The following is a 15,153-nucleotide window of genomic DNA, read 5'->3' on the forward strand; positions in this document are numbered from 1 at the left end:
CTTTTTTTTTACATATATATATATATATATATATATATATATATTCCTTTGTAAACTTTCAACAATAGTCGTTAGCACCACAAAATTAGCCTTTAATGCACTTATCTCAACATCTTTTACACTAGAGTTTTTGAATCGACTTGTGTATAAAAGTCTTTTGTCTAACAAATTGGGACTGACCTCTAACATGGCCAGGATGCTTCGGTGTCCCTGGCGCTGCAGATAATAAGTCATTCTGTCCCTCAAATATAAATCTACAATCTTTAAGTTGCTGAGAAAATTAATCCTACAAAATATATATACATATATAACAACTAAGTAATTGCATAAGTTATATCAACTATCATAATGTAGAATGTCGATCGTCCCTATATTCTCCCTTCTTATTTTTTTAGCAATAATATGGATAATACAAATAAAAATAATATATGTAACAACTTTTTGCATGAACAAAATAATAAAATTGTTACAACACAAATCAACATTTCTATCAAACTTGGAAAACGAATTGGAAAAGATATCGAGGCACGTGAACCACGCTTTCCTTAAAACAGATTCATCCCCTCCGATTAGTGATTGAGGTTACGTTAGATGTCTGTTTCCCAGGATATAACGACAACGACGGTAGCTCGAAGTACTATCGAAACTATCCGGCGAACTAGAACTACACCTTTCCTCTATCACCGAAAACGACTACAAAAAGAACTCGAGGAAAAAGAAAAACCGAGAGAGAGCAGGATAAGAGTGGTCGACTGCAAGTTAGTGCTCTCCTTCATCTGTTACAAGCCATATATAGGCTCTTGAGAAAGAGGTCTTGAGACAAGGGGACTTAATCACACAATTATGGTAGAATCTTTATGGTGTAAAATCGTGCTCCTTCCTCTGAGATGAATCCAGCCACAAACCATAGCTAGGTTCAGATTTTAAGAAGAAAACACCGAAGCCATAACTAACCATTATCTCACAATTAAGCTCGGCCATTAAACTAGCCATTGAGCCCCTTTAATCACCATTATACAAGCCAAACGGTTTGGCTGAACGTGGAAGGTCTTGGGCTGAATCAAAAAATAAAAATTGCAAAACAAAGCCAGTACGGAGTGGGTTTTTCGGTCAGGTATTCGTGTCCGTAGGCACATACATTGGGCCCCTAACCAGCCGGGACCGTGATTTGCCCCCCCCCCCTGCGTGTGAGAGAGCCCCTCTGGTATACATGCTTACCTAGGTTTCAAAGTGCAATCACTTATAAACACCACCAAGGCTTCTTTCCTAGCCAATGTGAGATTTTTATAATTTTCTAATACCTTAACCATTCCAAGTGACATACTTAAAATATCAATTTCTCATTTACCCAATATCCATTTTGAGTGTATGAATAATCGATTTTGATCTCCTCATGATGGAGAATGCAAATTCATCGAGACCCGTCTCAAAAATCAATTGGGCCCCATTCTAATATGGGCCTTTAAAATGCTTAATTAAGCCATTTTTTTTCCCACAATCCCCCACATGAATGAAAATTGACTAACGATGAGAAAAAATACAGACTCGACACGGTGATAGAGTTCTACAGTCGATGCCTGCAAAGGATAGGTAGGCATTAAGCCTTGAACCTTCCCTTATGAGAATACATTAACTTTATTGGTTGACCAGTAAACGCGATGTCCTTGAACTGTTCTGCCTTCGTGTAAACGTTAATATACCTCAAATAGACATCTTCCTGACACAGTTATGTTCTCATTGTTATGTTTGTTTCAGCCATGAACATGTACCTGGTTCTACAAGAGTTTTTAAAGAATTGAGCCCTCACAATTCTCCTTTGAAATGGCCCTCATTTCTCTCTCACATAGGTGATTTCTTAATGAAGAGTAACCCGTATTACTCTGCTCGGATTCCTGACGTATCCGATGCATAAGAATCATTAAAAACTAATGTTTAACCTCTTCTAGTATGGGTTTCACTGTTATCATCATAGCAATAGGCCGGGGTTACCTTCACAGTGAACTCAGCTGGTCTATACAATTTAGTTGTCACATTGAACCTAGATCTTGGGATCTCCAGTCAACTAGGTTGGGTTTCTACTACTTCGACCTATTTATTCCATGGGCTTCAGTCTCATTCCTCTCGATGTTTTTTCAACTTGATATCTATTCAGTCCTTTGGTCAGCGAATCCGCAATATTGTCTTTCGACTTTATATAGTAGACGGCTATGACTCCCATTGAGATTAGTTGTCTAATGGTATTATGCTGACGACGTATATGTCTAGACTTACCATTATACATCGTATTATGTGCTCTACCAATAGCTGATTGGCGATCACTGTGTATGCAATTTACAGGTGCAGATTTTGGCAAATCCAAAATATCCTCTAAGAAATGTCTAAGCCATTCAACTTCTTCACCACATTTATCCAAAGCGACAAACTCAGCTTCCATCATGGATCTGGTTATTACCGTTTGCTTAGAGAATTTCCATGAAATAGCTACACCACCCATGGTAAATACATATCCACTAGTAGTCTTAGAATCCTGTGTATCAAATATCCAACTTGCGTCAGAGTATCCTTCTAAAATAGCAGGTTCTCTTGTGTAATGCAGTCCATAGTCATGAGTATATCTTAAGTACCTCAGTTCTCTCACAATTGCTTTCCAGTGGTCATTTTCTGGGTCACTCGTGAATCTGCTCAATCTACTTATAGTGAAGGCAATATCTGGTCTTGTACAGCTCACTAAGTACATCAGACTGCCAATCACTCTAGCATACTCCACATGGGATATGCTTTATCCTCTGTTTTTGGCCATATTTTAACTTATATCAATCAGAGTTCTGGCTATACCAGAATCATTTTTATTAAACTTGTTAAGTATCTTGTCCACGCAATGTGACTAAGTCAATATGAGACCATCAGGCACCCTTTTAATTTTGATACCCAAAATCACATCAGCTGGTCTCATATCTTTCATGTCAAACTTTAAGTTCAACATGTGTTTGGTAGATTTGACCATCCGATCATTGCTACCCACAATTATTATGTCATCTACATACAGACAAAGAATGACAAAACCATCTTTTGTATTTTTGACATAAACACATTTGTCACACTCGTTGATTTTGAATCCATTTTGACATCATGACATTGTCAAATTTCTTATGTCATTATTTTTGTGCTTATTTCAGTCCATACAAAGACTTCACCAATTTGCAGACCTTTTTCTCTTGTCCTGGAGCTACACAACCCTCAAGTTGTTCCATGTAGATTTCTTCTTCTAGATCTCCATTTAGAAAGGTTGCCTTCACATCCATTTGATGAACTTTAAGATTCCGCAGCGCAACAATCGCTAGTATCATCCTTATACATGTTATTCTCGTCACAAGAGAATACGTGTCAAAGTAATCAAGACATTCTCGTTGTCTATAACCTTTTATTACTATTCTGGCCTTATACTTGTCAATTGTTCCATCTGTCTTCATTTTTTGTTTAAAAATTCATTTAGAACCTAGTAGTTTATTTCCTGGTGGAAGGTCTACTAGTTCTTAAGTATGATTTTGTAAAATGGAATCTCTTTCACTCTTTATGGCTTCTTTCCATAAAGGACCCTCAGTTGAGCTCACAGCTTCTTTATACGTTTGAGGTTCAGCCTCTAGCATATAGGTTAGAAAATCCAGTCCGAAAGACTTTTCTATCATTGTTCTCTTACTTCGTCTAGGCTCTTCTTCTATTTCCACGTCTTCATTGTTTTCAGAATTTTGACTACTATCTTCTATGATAGTCTCAAAAATTCATTTTGACGAACTTGGCTCATTTTCCTTAGTCTTACATGGAAATACATGTTCAAAGAACGATGCATTCCTAGACTCTAATATCGTGTTCTTGTGTATGTCAAGGTTTTTAGACTTGTGCACAAGGAACCGATATGTGGTACTGTTATGAGCATACCCAATGAAGATGCAATCAACCGTTTTCGAACCTATCTTCATCTTTTTTGGCGTTGGTGTCATTACCTTGGCCAAATACCCCCATACTTTCAAGTATTTGTAAGAAGGTTTCCTTCCTTTCCACAAATCATAGTGGGTCTTATCGATTTTCTTACGCGAAACCTTTTTTAAACGGTAATTAGCTGATAAAATGGATTCTCCCCACATGTTCTGTGGCAACCCATAACTTATTAACATCGCATTCATCATATCCTTTAAGGTACGATTTTTCTAGTTCAGCAATGGCATTCGATTGGGGAGAATATGGAGGTGTGACTTCGTAAATAATTCCATGTTGTGCACAAAGTGCACTAAGTGGTTCGGCATACTCACCACCTTGGTCACTTCTTACCATCTTAATCTTTTTATTAAGTTGGTTTTCAACTTCTTACTTGTAGAGAGAAAATTTTTCTATAGCTTCATCTTCACTTTTTAGCAAATATACATAGCAATACTTTGTGCTATCATCAATGAAAGTGATAAAATACTTATTACCACCTCTAGTTTGAATAAACTTTAAGTCACAAACATCACTATGTATTAGATCAAGTGGTTTAGTGTTTCTTTCTATCGTTTGGAATGATGACCTTATTAGTTTAGCCTCTACATAAGTTTCACATTTACATTTTGAATCAATATGAAATGCGAGTATGTGATCCAAGTTAATTAATTTACGCAATGTATCATAATTAACACGTCCTAGTCTACCATGCCATAAGTTAGAAGGCTCAAACATATAAATGAAAAACTCTTTCTTTTTATTCATTTTCTTGGGTTTTACAGCTATGGCATTCATTTTCCACATGCCATTCTTTACATAACCCCTCCCCACATACATTCTCATCTTAGACAAAACTATTTTATCGGCTTCAAACATCATCTTGAAGTCGTGCATGCTAAGCATCGTCCCGGATATAAGATTCTTTCAGATGTCGGGCACATATAGCTCGTTGTGGGGCTTCACTTCCTTGCCCGAAGTCATCTTTAAGAACACCGTTCCTTAGCCTTTGATCACAGAAGTTGCGGAGTTACCCATGAAAAGCTTCTCTCCAGTTTCCAACGGAATTAGATCAACAAACTTGGCCCAGTCACAGTAAATGTGTCTAGTAGCCCCAGTATCGAGGCACCACTCCTTTGGATTGGAGTCGACCAAGTTCACTTTGGAGACAACAGTTGACAAGCTGATGTCGGATACTTCTTTAGAAATGGTGTCCACCGCATTGGCCTCTTTATCCTTGTTTTGCTTCGGCAGCTTGCAATCTGCCGACTTGTGCCCAACCTTATTGCAATTGAAGCATTTCCCTTGGAATTTTTTCTTGACAATTCCTCCTTTTGGTCCCAACTTGGATCTGGGTTCTCTTTTCTTTTTGGAGCCATCATGCTCCACCACATTAGCCTCAGCAGAGCTTGCGGTTGCATTGGAGAACTTCTTCTCAAACCGCCTATTGTCTTCTTTAATACGAAGCCTGACAACCAATTGCTCAACGGTCATTTCTTTCCTCTTGTGCATCTGAAAAGATTCACTAATAGTTATTCCTTCAGCATGTATCTTGTGAATTATCAATTAGAGCTATTGAGCTTGACTAATAACAGTTTTCGAGTCCACCATCTTGTATTCAGGAATTAGCCTACTAAGAACTTCTTAGCACCCGCGTCTTCAGACTTGTATTTCTGGTCTAAAGATTCCCATAATTCCTCAGTTGTTTTCTTTAAGCTATACACGTTGTAAAGTCCATCAATATAGTCGTTCAACACATAGTTCCGACATAGGAAGGCAGAATGGTTCCATGCATCAACTGCATGGAATGCTTGAGTATCCACTTCATCCTCTCTAACAGTAGGAGGATCCTCTTTCAAGAAGCTCGCAAGATTCAATGTTGTTAGATAAAACAACATTTTTTGTTGTCAAGTCTTAAAATTTAGCCCACTGACTTTATCAGGCTTCTCATTGTGGTTCACATGAACCAAGACTGGTGAAGGCCGTGTCAAGATCAAAGCAGGGGTTAGGACCGAGACAGACGTTTGTCCCACCGGCGACGGCTTAGGCCTCATAGTGTTGCTTCTAGCAGAAACAACCACGCTCATGTTATCAGCCATTTCTTCAAAAAAAATTTCCAAGTTAGTAAGGAAATTGGTAAAAAATTTCCTACAACAAAAAAAAAACGTTGTTTTTCTTTCTTTCCTACAAAGTCCTCCTTTGTATCAAATATGTTTTAAGATTGTTATCAATAATATGGATAATACAAAGAAGAACAATATCTATAACAACTTTTTGCAAGAACAAAATAATAAAATTGTTACAACACAAATTCAATCTTTCTACCAAACTTGGAAAATGAATTACCAAGGATGTCGAGGTTGTGATCTACGCTTTCCTTAAAATGAATTTGTCCCCTTCAGTGAATGCTTGAGGTTATGTTAGATGTCCAGTTTTCAGGATACAACGACAACGACGGTAGCTCGAAGCACTATCGGAACCGTCCGGTGAACTAGAACTACACCTTTCCTCTATCACCGAAAACGACTACAAAAAGAACTCGAGGAAAAAGAAAAACCGAGAGAGAGGAGGAGAAGAGTGGTCGAGTGCAAGTTAGTGCTCTCCTTCATGTGTTACAAGCCTTATATAGGCTCTTGAGAAAGAGGTCTTGAGATAAGGAATTGTGAGACTTAATCACACAATTATGGTCTAATCTTTATGGTGCAAAACTGTGCTCCTTCCTCTGAGATGAATCCGGCCACAAACCATAACTAGGTTCGGATTTTAAGAAGAAAAAACCGAAGCCATAACTAACCATTATCTCACAATTAAGCTCGGCCATTAAACTAGCCATTAAGCCCCTTTAATCACCATTTTGCAAGCCAAACGGTTTGGCTGAACGTGGAAGGTCTTGCGTCGAATCAAAAAAATAAAATACAAAATAAAGCCAGTACATAGTGGGTTTTTCAGTCCGGCATTCGTGTCCGTAGGCGCACACACTGGGTCCTTAACCAGTCGGGACCGTGATTTGCACCCTCTTTCGTGTGAGAGAGCCTTTCTAATATACATGCTTACCTAGGCTTTAAAGTGCAATCACTTATAAACACCACCAAGGCTTCTTTCCTAGCAAATGTATGATTTTTGCAATTTTTTACTACCTTAACTATTTCAAGTGACATACTTAGAATATCAATTTCTCATTCACCCAATATCTATTTTGAGTGTGAATAATTGAGTTCGATCTCCTCGTGATGGAGAACGTAAATCCATCGAGACCCGTCTCAAAAAACTAATTGAGCCCTATTCTAATATGAGCCTCAAAATGGGCCTTTAAAATGCTTAATTAAGCCATTTTTTCCAGCAGTTTTGTCTAGCACGTTTATGCAATTGGGATCTATCAACTTTGCTGTTGATCCCTTTTCTTTTTGCTGCACCCAAAGACAAGATTTAGCTTTCCTGCTCTAACATTTAGAAGAAAAAAATAAAATCCAACTTAAAGCCTCAATTAGTTTGACTCTAGGTATAAATAAGAGAAAAGATATAAAAAGAATAATATGGCTGATCATGACATGCATGATTGATTATTAAATGTTTATGAGAATTTATTTGTACTTATTAGCGAAAATTCACTCATATTTGTTCGTGATATAGGTAATCCAAGTATAAAACCCATATCTTGGCGTGACTGATACCATAACAGATGCCAATAATGGAAACAAGGGTACAAGATACCATAACTAAATTTTATTTCCTCATTAAGAATTTTTTTTTTTTTTTTTTTTTTTGTGAAATTTATATTTGTTTAAGATTTACTTTTGTCAAGTGAATATGATTCAATATGGCACGTCATTATGACTAGGATGATTCTTATTACTTTTGAGCAAAAAATAAGATGATGAGTCTTATTACAGTAAAAAGAATAAGATGATTTTAAAATCAAACTAGGCATAATGTTTTGCTATTTTTAACTTTTAAGCTTAAGTAATTATGTGATGGTAACGATTAGTATTTAGTTGCATGTGATCAAAAAAATTTTAAATAAGAAAATAATACATGGTTTGTCATGATTTTGTACAGATTTATTATTTATGTCATTTTAAATAATTAGCTATCATTATAGCCTTTTGTTTTCTCTTTATTAATGACATGATAATTATTTATTTTTTAGTGCAGTACCATAAATAATATTTTTTACACTATTGAGTAGTACTTCTGGTTTTTTCCCTTTTAATAATTAACAATTTTAACAATTTACCATCTTTAAGCCTGTATCTTAAGGATACTAGTGTTTTAGGTAACTTCTAGTACTCGATGGAGGTATATTCTAAATTTAAGTTTTCGCTTGGTTTATCGGTATAAGGTTTCTAATATTTATACAAAGCATGTTTGAATTAATAATTTTAAAGTTTTTAAATTAAAAAATTCTTTTGAAATTTTAGTAAAGAAAAAAATTTTAAAGTTAACAAATCAAGTTTAAGTATGTTAAATAATGGTTCAATAAGTTAGGTTGTTACAAAGGCAACTTGCACTATGTGGGGAGTAGGGAGAGCAGAGCAAGTCACTTTTTATTTTCATTTTATTTATTTTCTTTGTTGTTATTTTTAGAAATTCTAATGTTTTTTTCTTTATCTTAACATTTATAGTAAAAAATGTTAAGAAAAAGAAATTGATTCTTGACATGAAAAAGTAAAGATTTTAACACAAATTAATGTATAAATTAACTACACTTCATAATAAAGGGTATCTTTTTTTAAATACCCTTAAAAATAGATGGTATAAAGAACTTCAACTAAATAAATAAAAAAAGAAACGAAAAGAAAAGAAAAATAGAGGGTTAAAATTAATGGAAAAAAAAAATTATTCTATAACGTCGTAATCTGTCCATTTCTTTTCTCAGATACACACGCCACAAATGGGCGCCGTCATCTTCGGCGAAATATACATTATTCAAAAACATATATACGCATACGTAGTGGCCTACATCAAAATGCATCTTATCTTAATCACGGGGCAGTTGAAGCTTTACACTTCCTTGTCAAACGCAAATTGGTACAGTAGTATCATCGCAACGCTGCGTTTGGTAGATGTATCCAAAATCATGATTCTGGATCTTGATTCAGAATCAGTATTTAGTTTGGATGATTCTGAATCATGGCTTTACACTTCCTTGTCAAACGCAAATTGGTACAGTGGTATCATCACAAGGCTGCGTTTGGTAGATGGATCTAAAATCATGATTCTAGATCCTGATTCAGAATCAGTATTTAGTTTAGATGATTCTGAATCATGATTCAGAATCTGATGTGATGTTTTAAATTAGCTCAAATCATGATTCTAACCCCCTCCTCTTGATTCAAGGTGATTCAAACCCTTGATTCTGAATCATGGTTTCAGAATCATAATTTGAACCCAAAATCATAAATCATAGTTTTGATTCCAGAATTATGATTAGAATCACCCTGATTTAAATCATCGTATCAAACGAACCCTAAAAATCTCGAAGTTAACAAAAGTGTTTTCTTTATGAATAATAAAAAAATAATATTTTTTTCATCCGTGCAGATAAACTAAACTATTAAAAATATTTTATTTTCATATATTAGATATATATTAAAAATTATATGTTATATTTTTTTTAATCTAATACGATTTTAATTAAATCTAACCGTCATAAACTCTCCTTTTCATTAAGAAGATTCCATCTGAAAAGACCTTAAAAAATAAATACATGCTAATCAATATGTGTCATCAACAATAATTGACTATTATTGGTTTTTTATGTTATTAAAGATTTAACATGATATAATACAATTATGACGCCTTATGTGTGGGTCTTACAATTAACATTTGCTGACTATTTAATTGGTTAAAATATATAGTGATAATTATACTACTAGTAACATATACCATTGCCAGCTTGTAAAGAAAACAGGAGCTGCCATTATAACAACAGTTCTGATTACTCTCATTGAAAAAATAAAAGATTAACAAAAGCAAAAAACCAAACATGTGTTATAGTACTATTCTTTTTAATCTCAATATTGTATTATTACTATATTGTTATTTTGTTTGGGCATCGGTGTCGTATACATATATGTTACTTTCAAAGTTTCATTGCTTACAAAGTCATTTATTATTGACATTGAGTCCATAGGCAAGCTAGCAATAACTTCTGCCATCTTTTTCTTAGCAGGGAAAAGAGTAGTTTCCAAGCTTCTATTTGCACAACACACACATGAAAATTAGAGCTTAAAATAAACGCAAAATGTTAAAAAATAAATACATAAATAAAACTTGGTTGTGTTATGAATAGTAGATGTCCACCTCAGTTAAAGTTATTATGTAAGTCAGTCAAAGTTACTATTCATGTCAAAAACTTACTATATAAACAGTAAGTACTGTACAAATAATAATCTTTACGTGGTTGTATTCTTTTTTTCTTATTATGGTTTTATCCCACTGAGTTTTCCTGCTAAGGTTTTTAACGAGACAACATAAACACATATAGATAAATAATGTTCTCTTTTTCCCTTTGCTATGGTTTTTATCCCACTGAATTTTTTCTTACAAGGATTTTAATGAGGCATCATGAATGGTGGACATTTAAGGGGAAGTGTTATGAATAGTAACTTTCCACCTTAGTCAAAGTTACTATGCAAGTCAGTCAAAGTACTACTATTCATGTCAGAATCTTACTGTACAAATAGTAACCGTAAACAGTAAGTACTGTACAAATAGTAACCGTGAGTAGTGCCAATTTTTTTTTTATGAATAGAACTCTAAGACTCTTCATTTTATATATCTTCACAGGATTAATGAAATTCTCTCTCTCTAAAGTTTTTCTTCTTTGTAAATAGTAACCGTAAATAGTCTGAAAATTTTCTTATAAATAAAACTTTAAAACTCTTCATTTTGTACATATTCACAAGATTAATAAAATTCTCTCTTTAAATTTCTCTCTCTAAAGTTTTGCTGATCATTCTATTCGTCAAAATACTGAAAATGATAATTGTATATCGAGTTGTTATTAAAAAAATCTGTTGGAATTACAATTTCGTCACGCAATCAGGGGGTTGAATTATTTTATTTTATTTGGATGGAGGCTGAGGCTGAAGAATATTAAATTTGCCTTGCAAGTTTTGTTTTTTCTTACTTTATATGCTTTCGCAACACATTAATTATTTCAAGAACGTTAATTAAGAATTACATAAATCACGTGGAATATTACGTACGATTCATAATCATCCAGAAAACCAGCTCATATACATATGTATATGTGTATATGTATATATATATATATATATATATCACATACACACGGACAACTAAAAAAGTTTTGGCCATTCTAATCAATTATTACAGCATGCAAGGACAACGTGATAAAGGCTTCAAATCTTTATAAAAGGCCATAGAGTACATAATCAAACAAGTATATGGAAGTAAAAGGAAAAAAAATAAAAATAAAAACAGTATAATTTTTAAACCAAATCAACTAGGAAGTTTCTTTACAACTAGTTGGTGGGCGTTTGAATATATGCACACAAATTATCCCTCTAGCATGTCACTTTCCTCTAATCTCTTGCACGATTTAAAATGTACACACAAATTACAAAATGGACTGACTAAAAGCACTATAATCCACCAAATATAACACGGAACAATGTTTTCCTTGTAATTACATTTAGCTTCCCCTTCTTGCAATATATATCATAATTTTTTAATAAAAAAAAAAACCAACTAAGCAAAATAAACACGAATTTTCTCACGATATCCCACCGACCTAATTAATTTGTACACATACCTAATTCCCCGTCCAATTCCCTACCTTTCAATATCAATGTGCCCAAAACTTGATTTTCCCATTTCAATAAAACTCTTGGAAGTCCCACTAATAGCAACCTCGCTTTTCTTCTGGGATTCAACATCATCCGTGTCTTGATCATCATCTTCCTGATCATCTTCGAATTCTTTCAACCCAAGTGAGAAATACTCAACTTTTTGATCTTCTCCGTAAATTAAGACCAATCCCATGTATAGAGACGTCCCAAAAACGGCGATTCCAATTAACAACCAACTAAATTGAAGATTCACAAGAGACTTGGCTCTGTGAAGCGACTCTTCCCCAGAGCAACGAACGACATGGTGGCCTTCTTCAAAGTGCATGAAACACCCTTTTGGAATCAAACTCGGAGTCCACAACATAAAGCCCATAACAACAAGCCAAACCCCTTGGGAGAATATGCTCAAAGACCTGATAAAACTCACCATGAAGCTCTTGGGATACCCAATTCCCATCAGGGTCGTGATCACGGAGACGAGAATCGCGAGCTGGAGAAGCGAATGGTACTGTCCCTCGGGGCCCATGTGGTCGGCCGAGTGGAGGTGGAAGAGGAGGAGCTGCTGCCCGAAAGCGACCGCGCCGAGGAACTGAGTCAGGCCGTATTTTGCGGCCCGAACGTGGTGATGGGATGACAGTCTTGAGGAGTATTTGTCGAGGAGGAGGGAGAGGAGGGCGTAGGAGAAGAAGGTGAGAGAAATGGAGGAGTGCTCGAAGTTGTGGAGATGGTTGGAGGGGATGGTGCCGTCGGGGTCCAAGGGCTGGTGGCTTTTGGGGCCAATGAAGAGCTCCATGGCGACGGAGGCGGCGGAGCCTGCCATGATGAGGAAGAGCTCGAGGTGTCTGAGCTTGGAGGCGGGAAACCACGGCGGCGCGGTGTAGGAAGTCGGGTGGAGGGCGTGGAGCTTGATGTGGTTGAAGAGGTGCCATAGTCCTATTAGCAAGAACCCCATGCCCGGGGCTACATGCCCTACCAAAGTCCCCATGATATAATAATAATATTAGTTACTAAAGATATGCAGAGAGAGAGAGAGAGGGAGATTAGAGAGGTTTTTGTTGTGTGTTTTAATTAGGCAATAAGATTAAGAGGGGAGAGTTTGAGGGGGAAAGAGAAAGAGGAACGGGGGGCTTTTTAAATGGTGATTTTGTGTTGAATTTCAAAAGGGAGTTTTGTAATTTGAATGCCCAACTCGAGAGTTTCATTTTTTGGTGGCTTGGGGGTTACGTCTTAGAATGAAGAGTTTGACCGAAATGGCCCCAACTGTGGAAGCTAACCGCAGCCAACCGTATTTCTAGAATAATAATAATAATATTATTATTATTATAAGTCTTTGTCATGGTACAATTATCAAATACGAATCTACCAAATGACGAACTTGCCCTTAAATGTTTTCACTTTTGTGTGTGTTACTACACAGTCTCCTCTTTTATTAAAAGATAAGGGACTACTCAATTATATGTTGCTTTTATGTTGTCTTGCAACATGGCAAGTTTTAAGCTTGTTAAATATAACAATGTTGTTTAATTTAAGATTACTTTTATAATTGTTTCTAAGCTATTTATCTTAATTTAAAATGTATATGATTTCTCAAAATGATTTAAAATATCCCTTAATTTATAAAAAAAAAACAAATCAAAACACTTTCCATCTACTTCTGTCTACAAATATATTTACTGAAGATATTAATTAACTCTATTAGAATGATTAAGTATTAAAAAAATAATAAAGAATAAAAAAAAAATAATAGAGAAAAAAAAAGCTCAATATATTTCGAAATAGAAAAAACCCATCGATCCCATGGAGAAGAACGAAAATCACAGGAAAAGAAAAACTTCGCCAAGATCCTGATCACCTATTTCACTATTCTGCTTCAAACAGCATGAATCTCTTCCCTTTCAATTAGTAATCACGAACAGGTTTACATACATATAAGCATTTGTGAGATTTTATTCTCTGGGATTTTTCAGATTTTAGGTCTCCCCCAACCCACACAACCGCCCAATGCCCATCCCCAATCTCATTGTCGGTCGTCTTACTCGAGATTGAGATGGCATGGATCTGGTCGGGGATGTTTGCGGGCTCGGCTTGGGTGAGATTTGAACCGGGGCTTGCGAGGGGCGAAAGGCGACGGCGGAGACGTGGTTGCGGGCAAAGGAAACTGATGAGAGATCGCCATCGTCGTTGTTGGGTCGAGGATTTTCGGGGGAAAATTCCTCTGTTACATCGTCGTTTTGGTCGCACTCCACAGAGTGCTCCGATGGGGCTTTCTGTTTTGAAGATTTGGAGATTCTAATGTTAGGGGTTTTGAAGGGTTAGGATTCTGAATGTGGATTGTGGAGGAAGATTGGGGGTGATCTGTGTTCAGTAATGTTAGGACTATGAGAGGGCAAGGTTTGGCTAAGAGTCAAGAGATTCAGAAGGTGGTAGAGAAGAACGGCATACGGTGATCGTGAGGTGTTTTTTTTTTTTTTAATTCGTCCGGAGACGATTGATTTATGAATTAAAATCATAAAATTAAAATTATTTTTAATTTATGTGTATTTTTTATAAGAAAAAATATTATAATAAATAATAAATTATGATTTAAATTGAGATATAAATTTCTCAACTAAACGATCTAAGTTCAAACTCCATATCTTTTCTTTTTTTATAATTTCAGAAGTTTTTTGTTTTTTTTAGATTCTGAATATTATTATTATTATTATTCAATAATTAATACCTTTTTATTTTTTAAAGGGAGCTTTTATTTGTTTTTATTTATTTTTTTAATATTTCGTCATTTTAATAGAATTAATTAGAATTTAATATCTTTCTATAATGTCAAAAGACATGTCACGCCAATAATTAAATTTATAGATAAAAATGGATGGAGTAGGTGTTATGCTCTATTTTCTATAGGTTGAGAGGAGTTTTAAATCGTTTTGAAAAATGAAAGTCATTTTAAATTATAGTACATAATTTGAATGACAATTATGAAAATAATTCTTTAATTTAATTTGTCCGTTTTTTAGGATGCTTGTCCAACAGCTTTCTAAAGAGAAGAGGGGAATTGGCTAATTTCAAGTTTGAACGGTTGGTCCAAATTTTCATTTCGTTTGTGAAAGCGAGAGGTTTTTCTTTGTAATTGTTTTGTTCTTTTATTTTTATACTAGATCGGTTCATAAATTTAAATAAAATTTTAATTTTTTATAAAAAAAAATACTGTAATAAAACGGTATTAGTAATTAATGTGGTTTAAACTCGTGAAACAAATGGATGATCGTCACAAATTTCAAGCTTAGTTCACTTTGGTTTTAGATGTTTGCTCCAATTCTAACCTTTGACGCAACCATATTTTTTTCCTTATTCTGTGAATAAGAGGACG

At 35.0% G+C, this 15,153-nt stretch overlaps 2 protein-coding genes across 2 annotated transcripts; both read right to left on the reverse strand.

Annotated features, from left to right (window-relative positions):
• Positions 1-4,974: 4,974 nt before the first annotated feature.
• On the reverse strand, positions 4,975-6,071 carry LOC112092460. The gene is made up of 3 exons (XM_024168686.1): positions 5,907-6,071; positions 5,607-5,822; positions 4,975-5,484 (listed from the first exon to the last, which is right to left on the reverse strand). The coding sequence occupies exons 1-3, from the start codon at positions 6,069-6,071 to the stop codon at positions 4,975-4,977; spliced, it is 891 nt and encodes a 296-aa protein (XP_024024454.1).
• A 5,273-nt stretch (positions 6,072-11,344) lies between these two features.
• Positions 11,345-13,067, reverse strand: LOC21399744 (transmembrane protein 45B). The gene has a single exon (XM_010102840.2). It carries the CDS (start codon positions 12,772-12,774, stop codon positions 11,773-11,775), a length of 1,002 nt encoding a protein of 333 aa, XP_010101142.1. The 5' UTR covers positions 12,775-13,067; the 3' UTR covers positions 11,345-11,772.
• Positions 13,068-15,153: the final 2,086 nt, after the last annotated feature.

The sequence above is a fragment of the Morus notabilis genome, unplaced genomic scaffold (assembly GCF_000414095.1).
Source record: "Morus notabilis unplaced genomic scaffold, ASM41409v2 Scaffold1285, whole genome shotgun sequence".
Taxonomy (NCBI): domain Eukaryota; kingdom Viridiplantae; phylum Streptophyta; class Magnoliopsida; order Rosales; family Moraceae; genus Morus; species Morus notabilis.

What these genes read in the sequence shown, in the direction of transcription:
- LOC112092460 (XM_024168686.1), bottom strand. Translation starts at nt 6,071, where the DNA reads ATGGCTGATAACATGAGCGTGGTTGTTTCTGCTAGAAGCAACACTATG. An exon ending in ACAATGAGAAGCCTGATAAA is followed by an intron (nt 5,823 to 5,906) that starts GTCAGTGGGCTA and finishes TTCTTGAAAGAG; the next exon opens with GATCCTCCTACTGTTAGAGA. An exon ending in CGGGTGCTAAGAAGTTCTTA is followed by an intron (nt 5,485 to 5,606) that starts GTAGGCTAATTC and finishes GAATCTTTTCAG; the next exon opens with ATGCACAAGAGGAAAGAAAT.
- LOC21399744 (XM_010102840.2), bottom strand. Translation starts at nt 12,774, where the DNA reads ATGGGGACTTTGGTAGGGCATGTAGCCCCGGGCATGGGGTTCTTGCTA.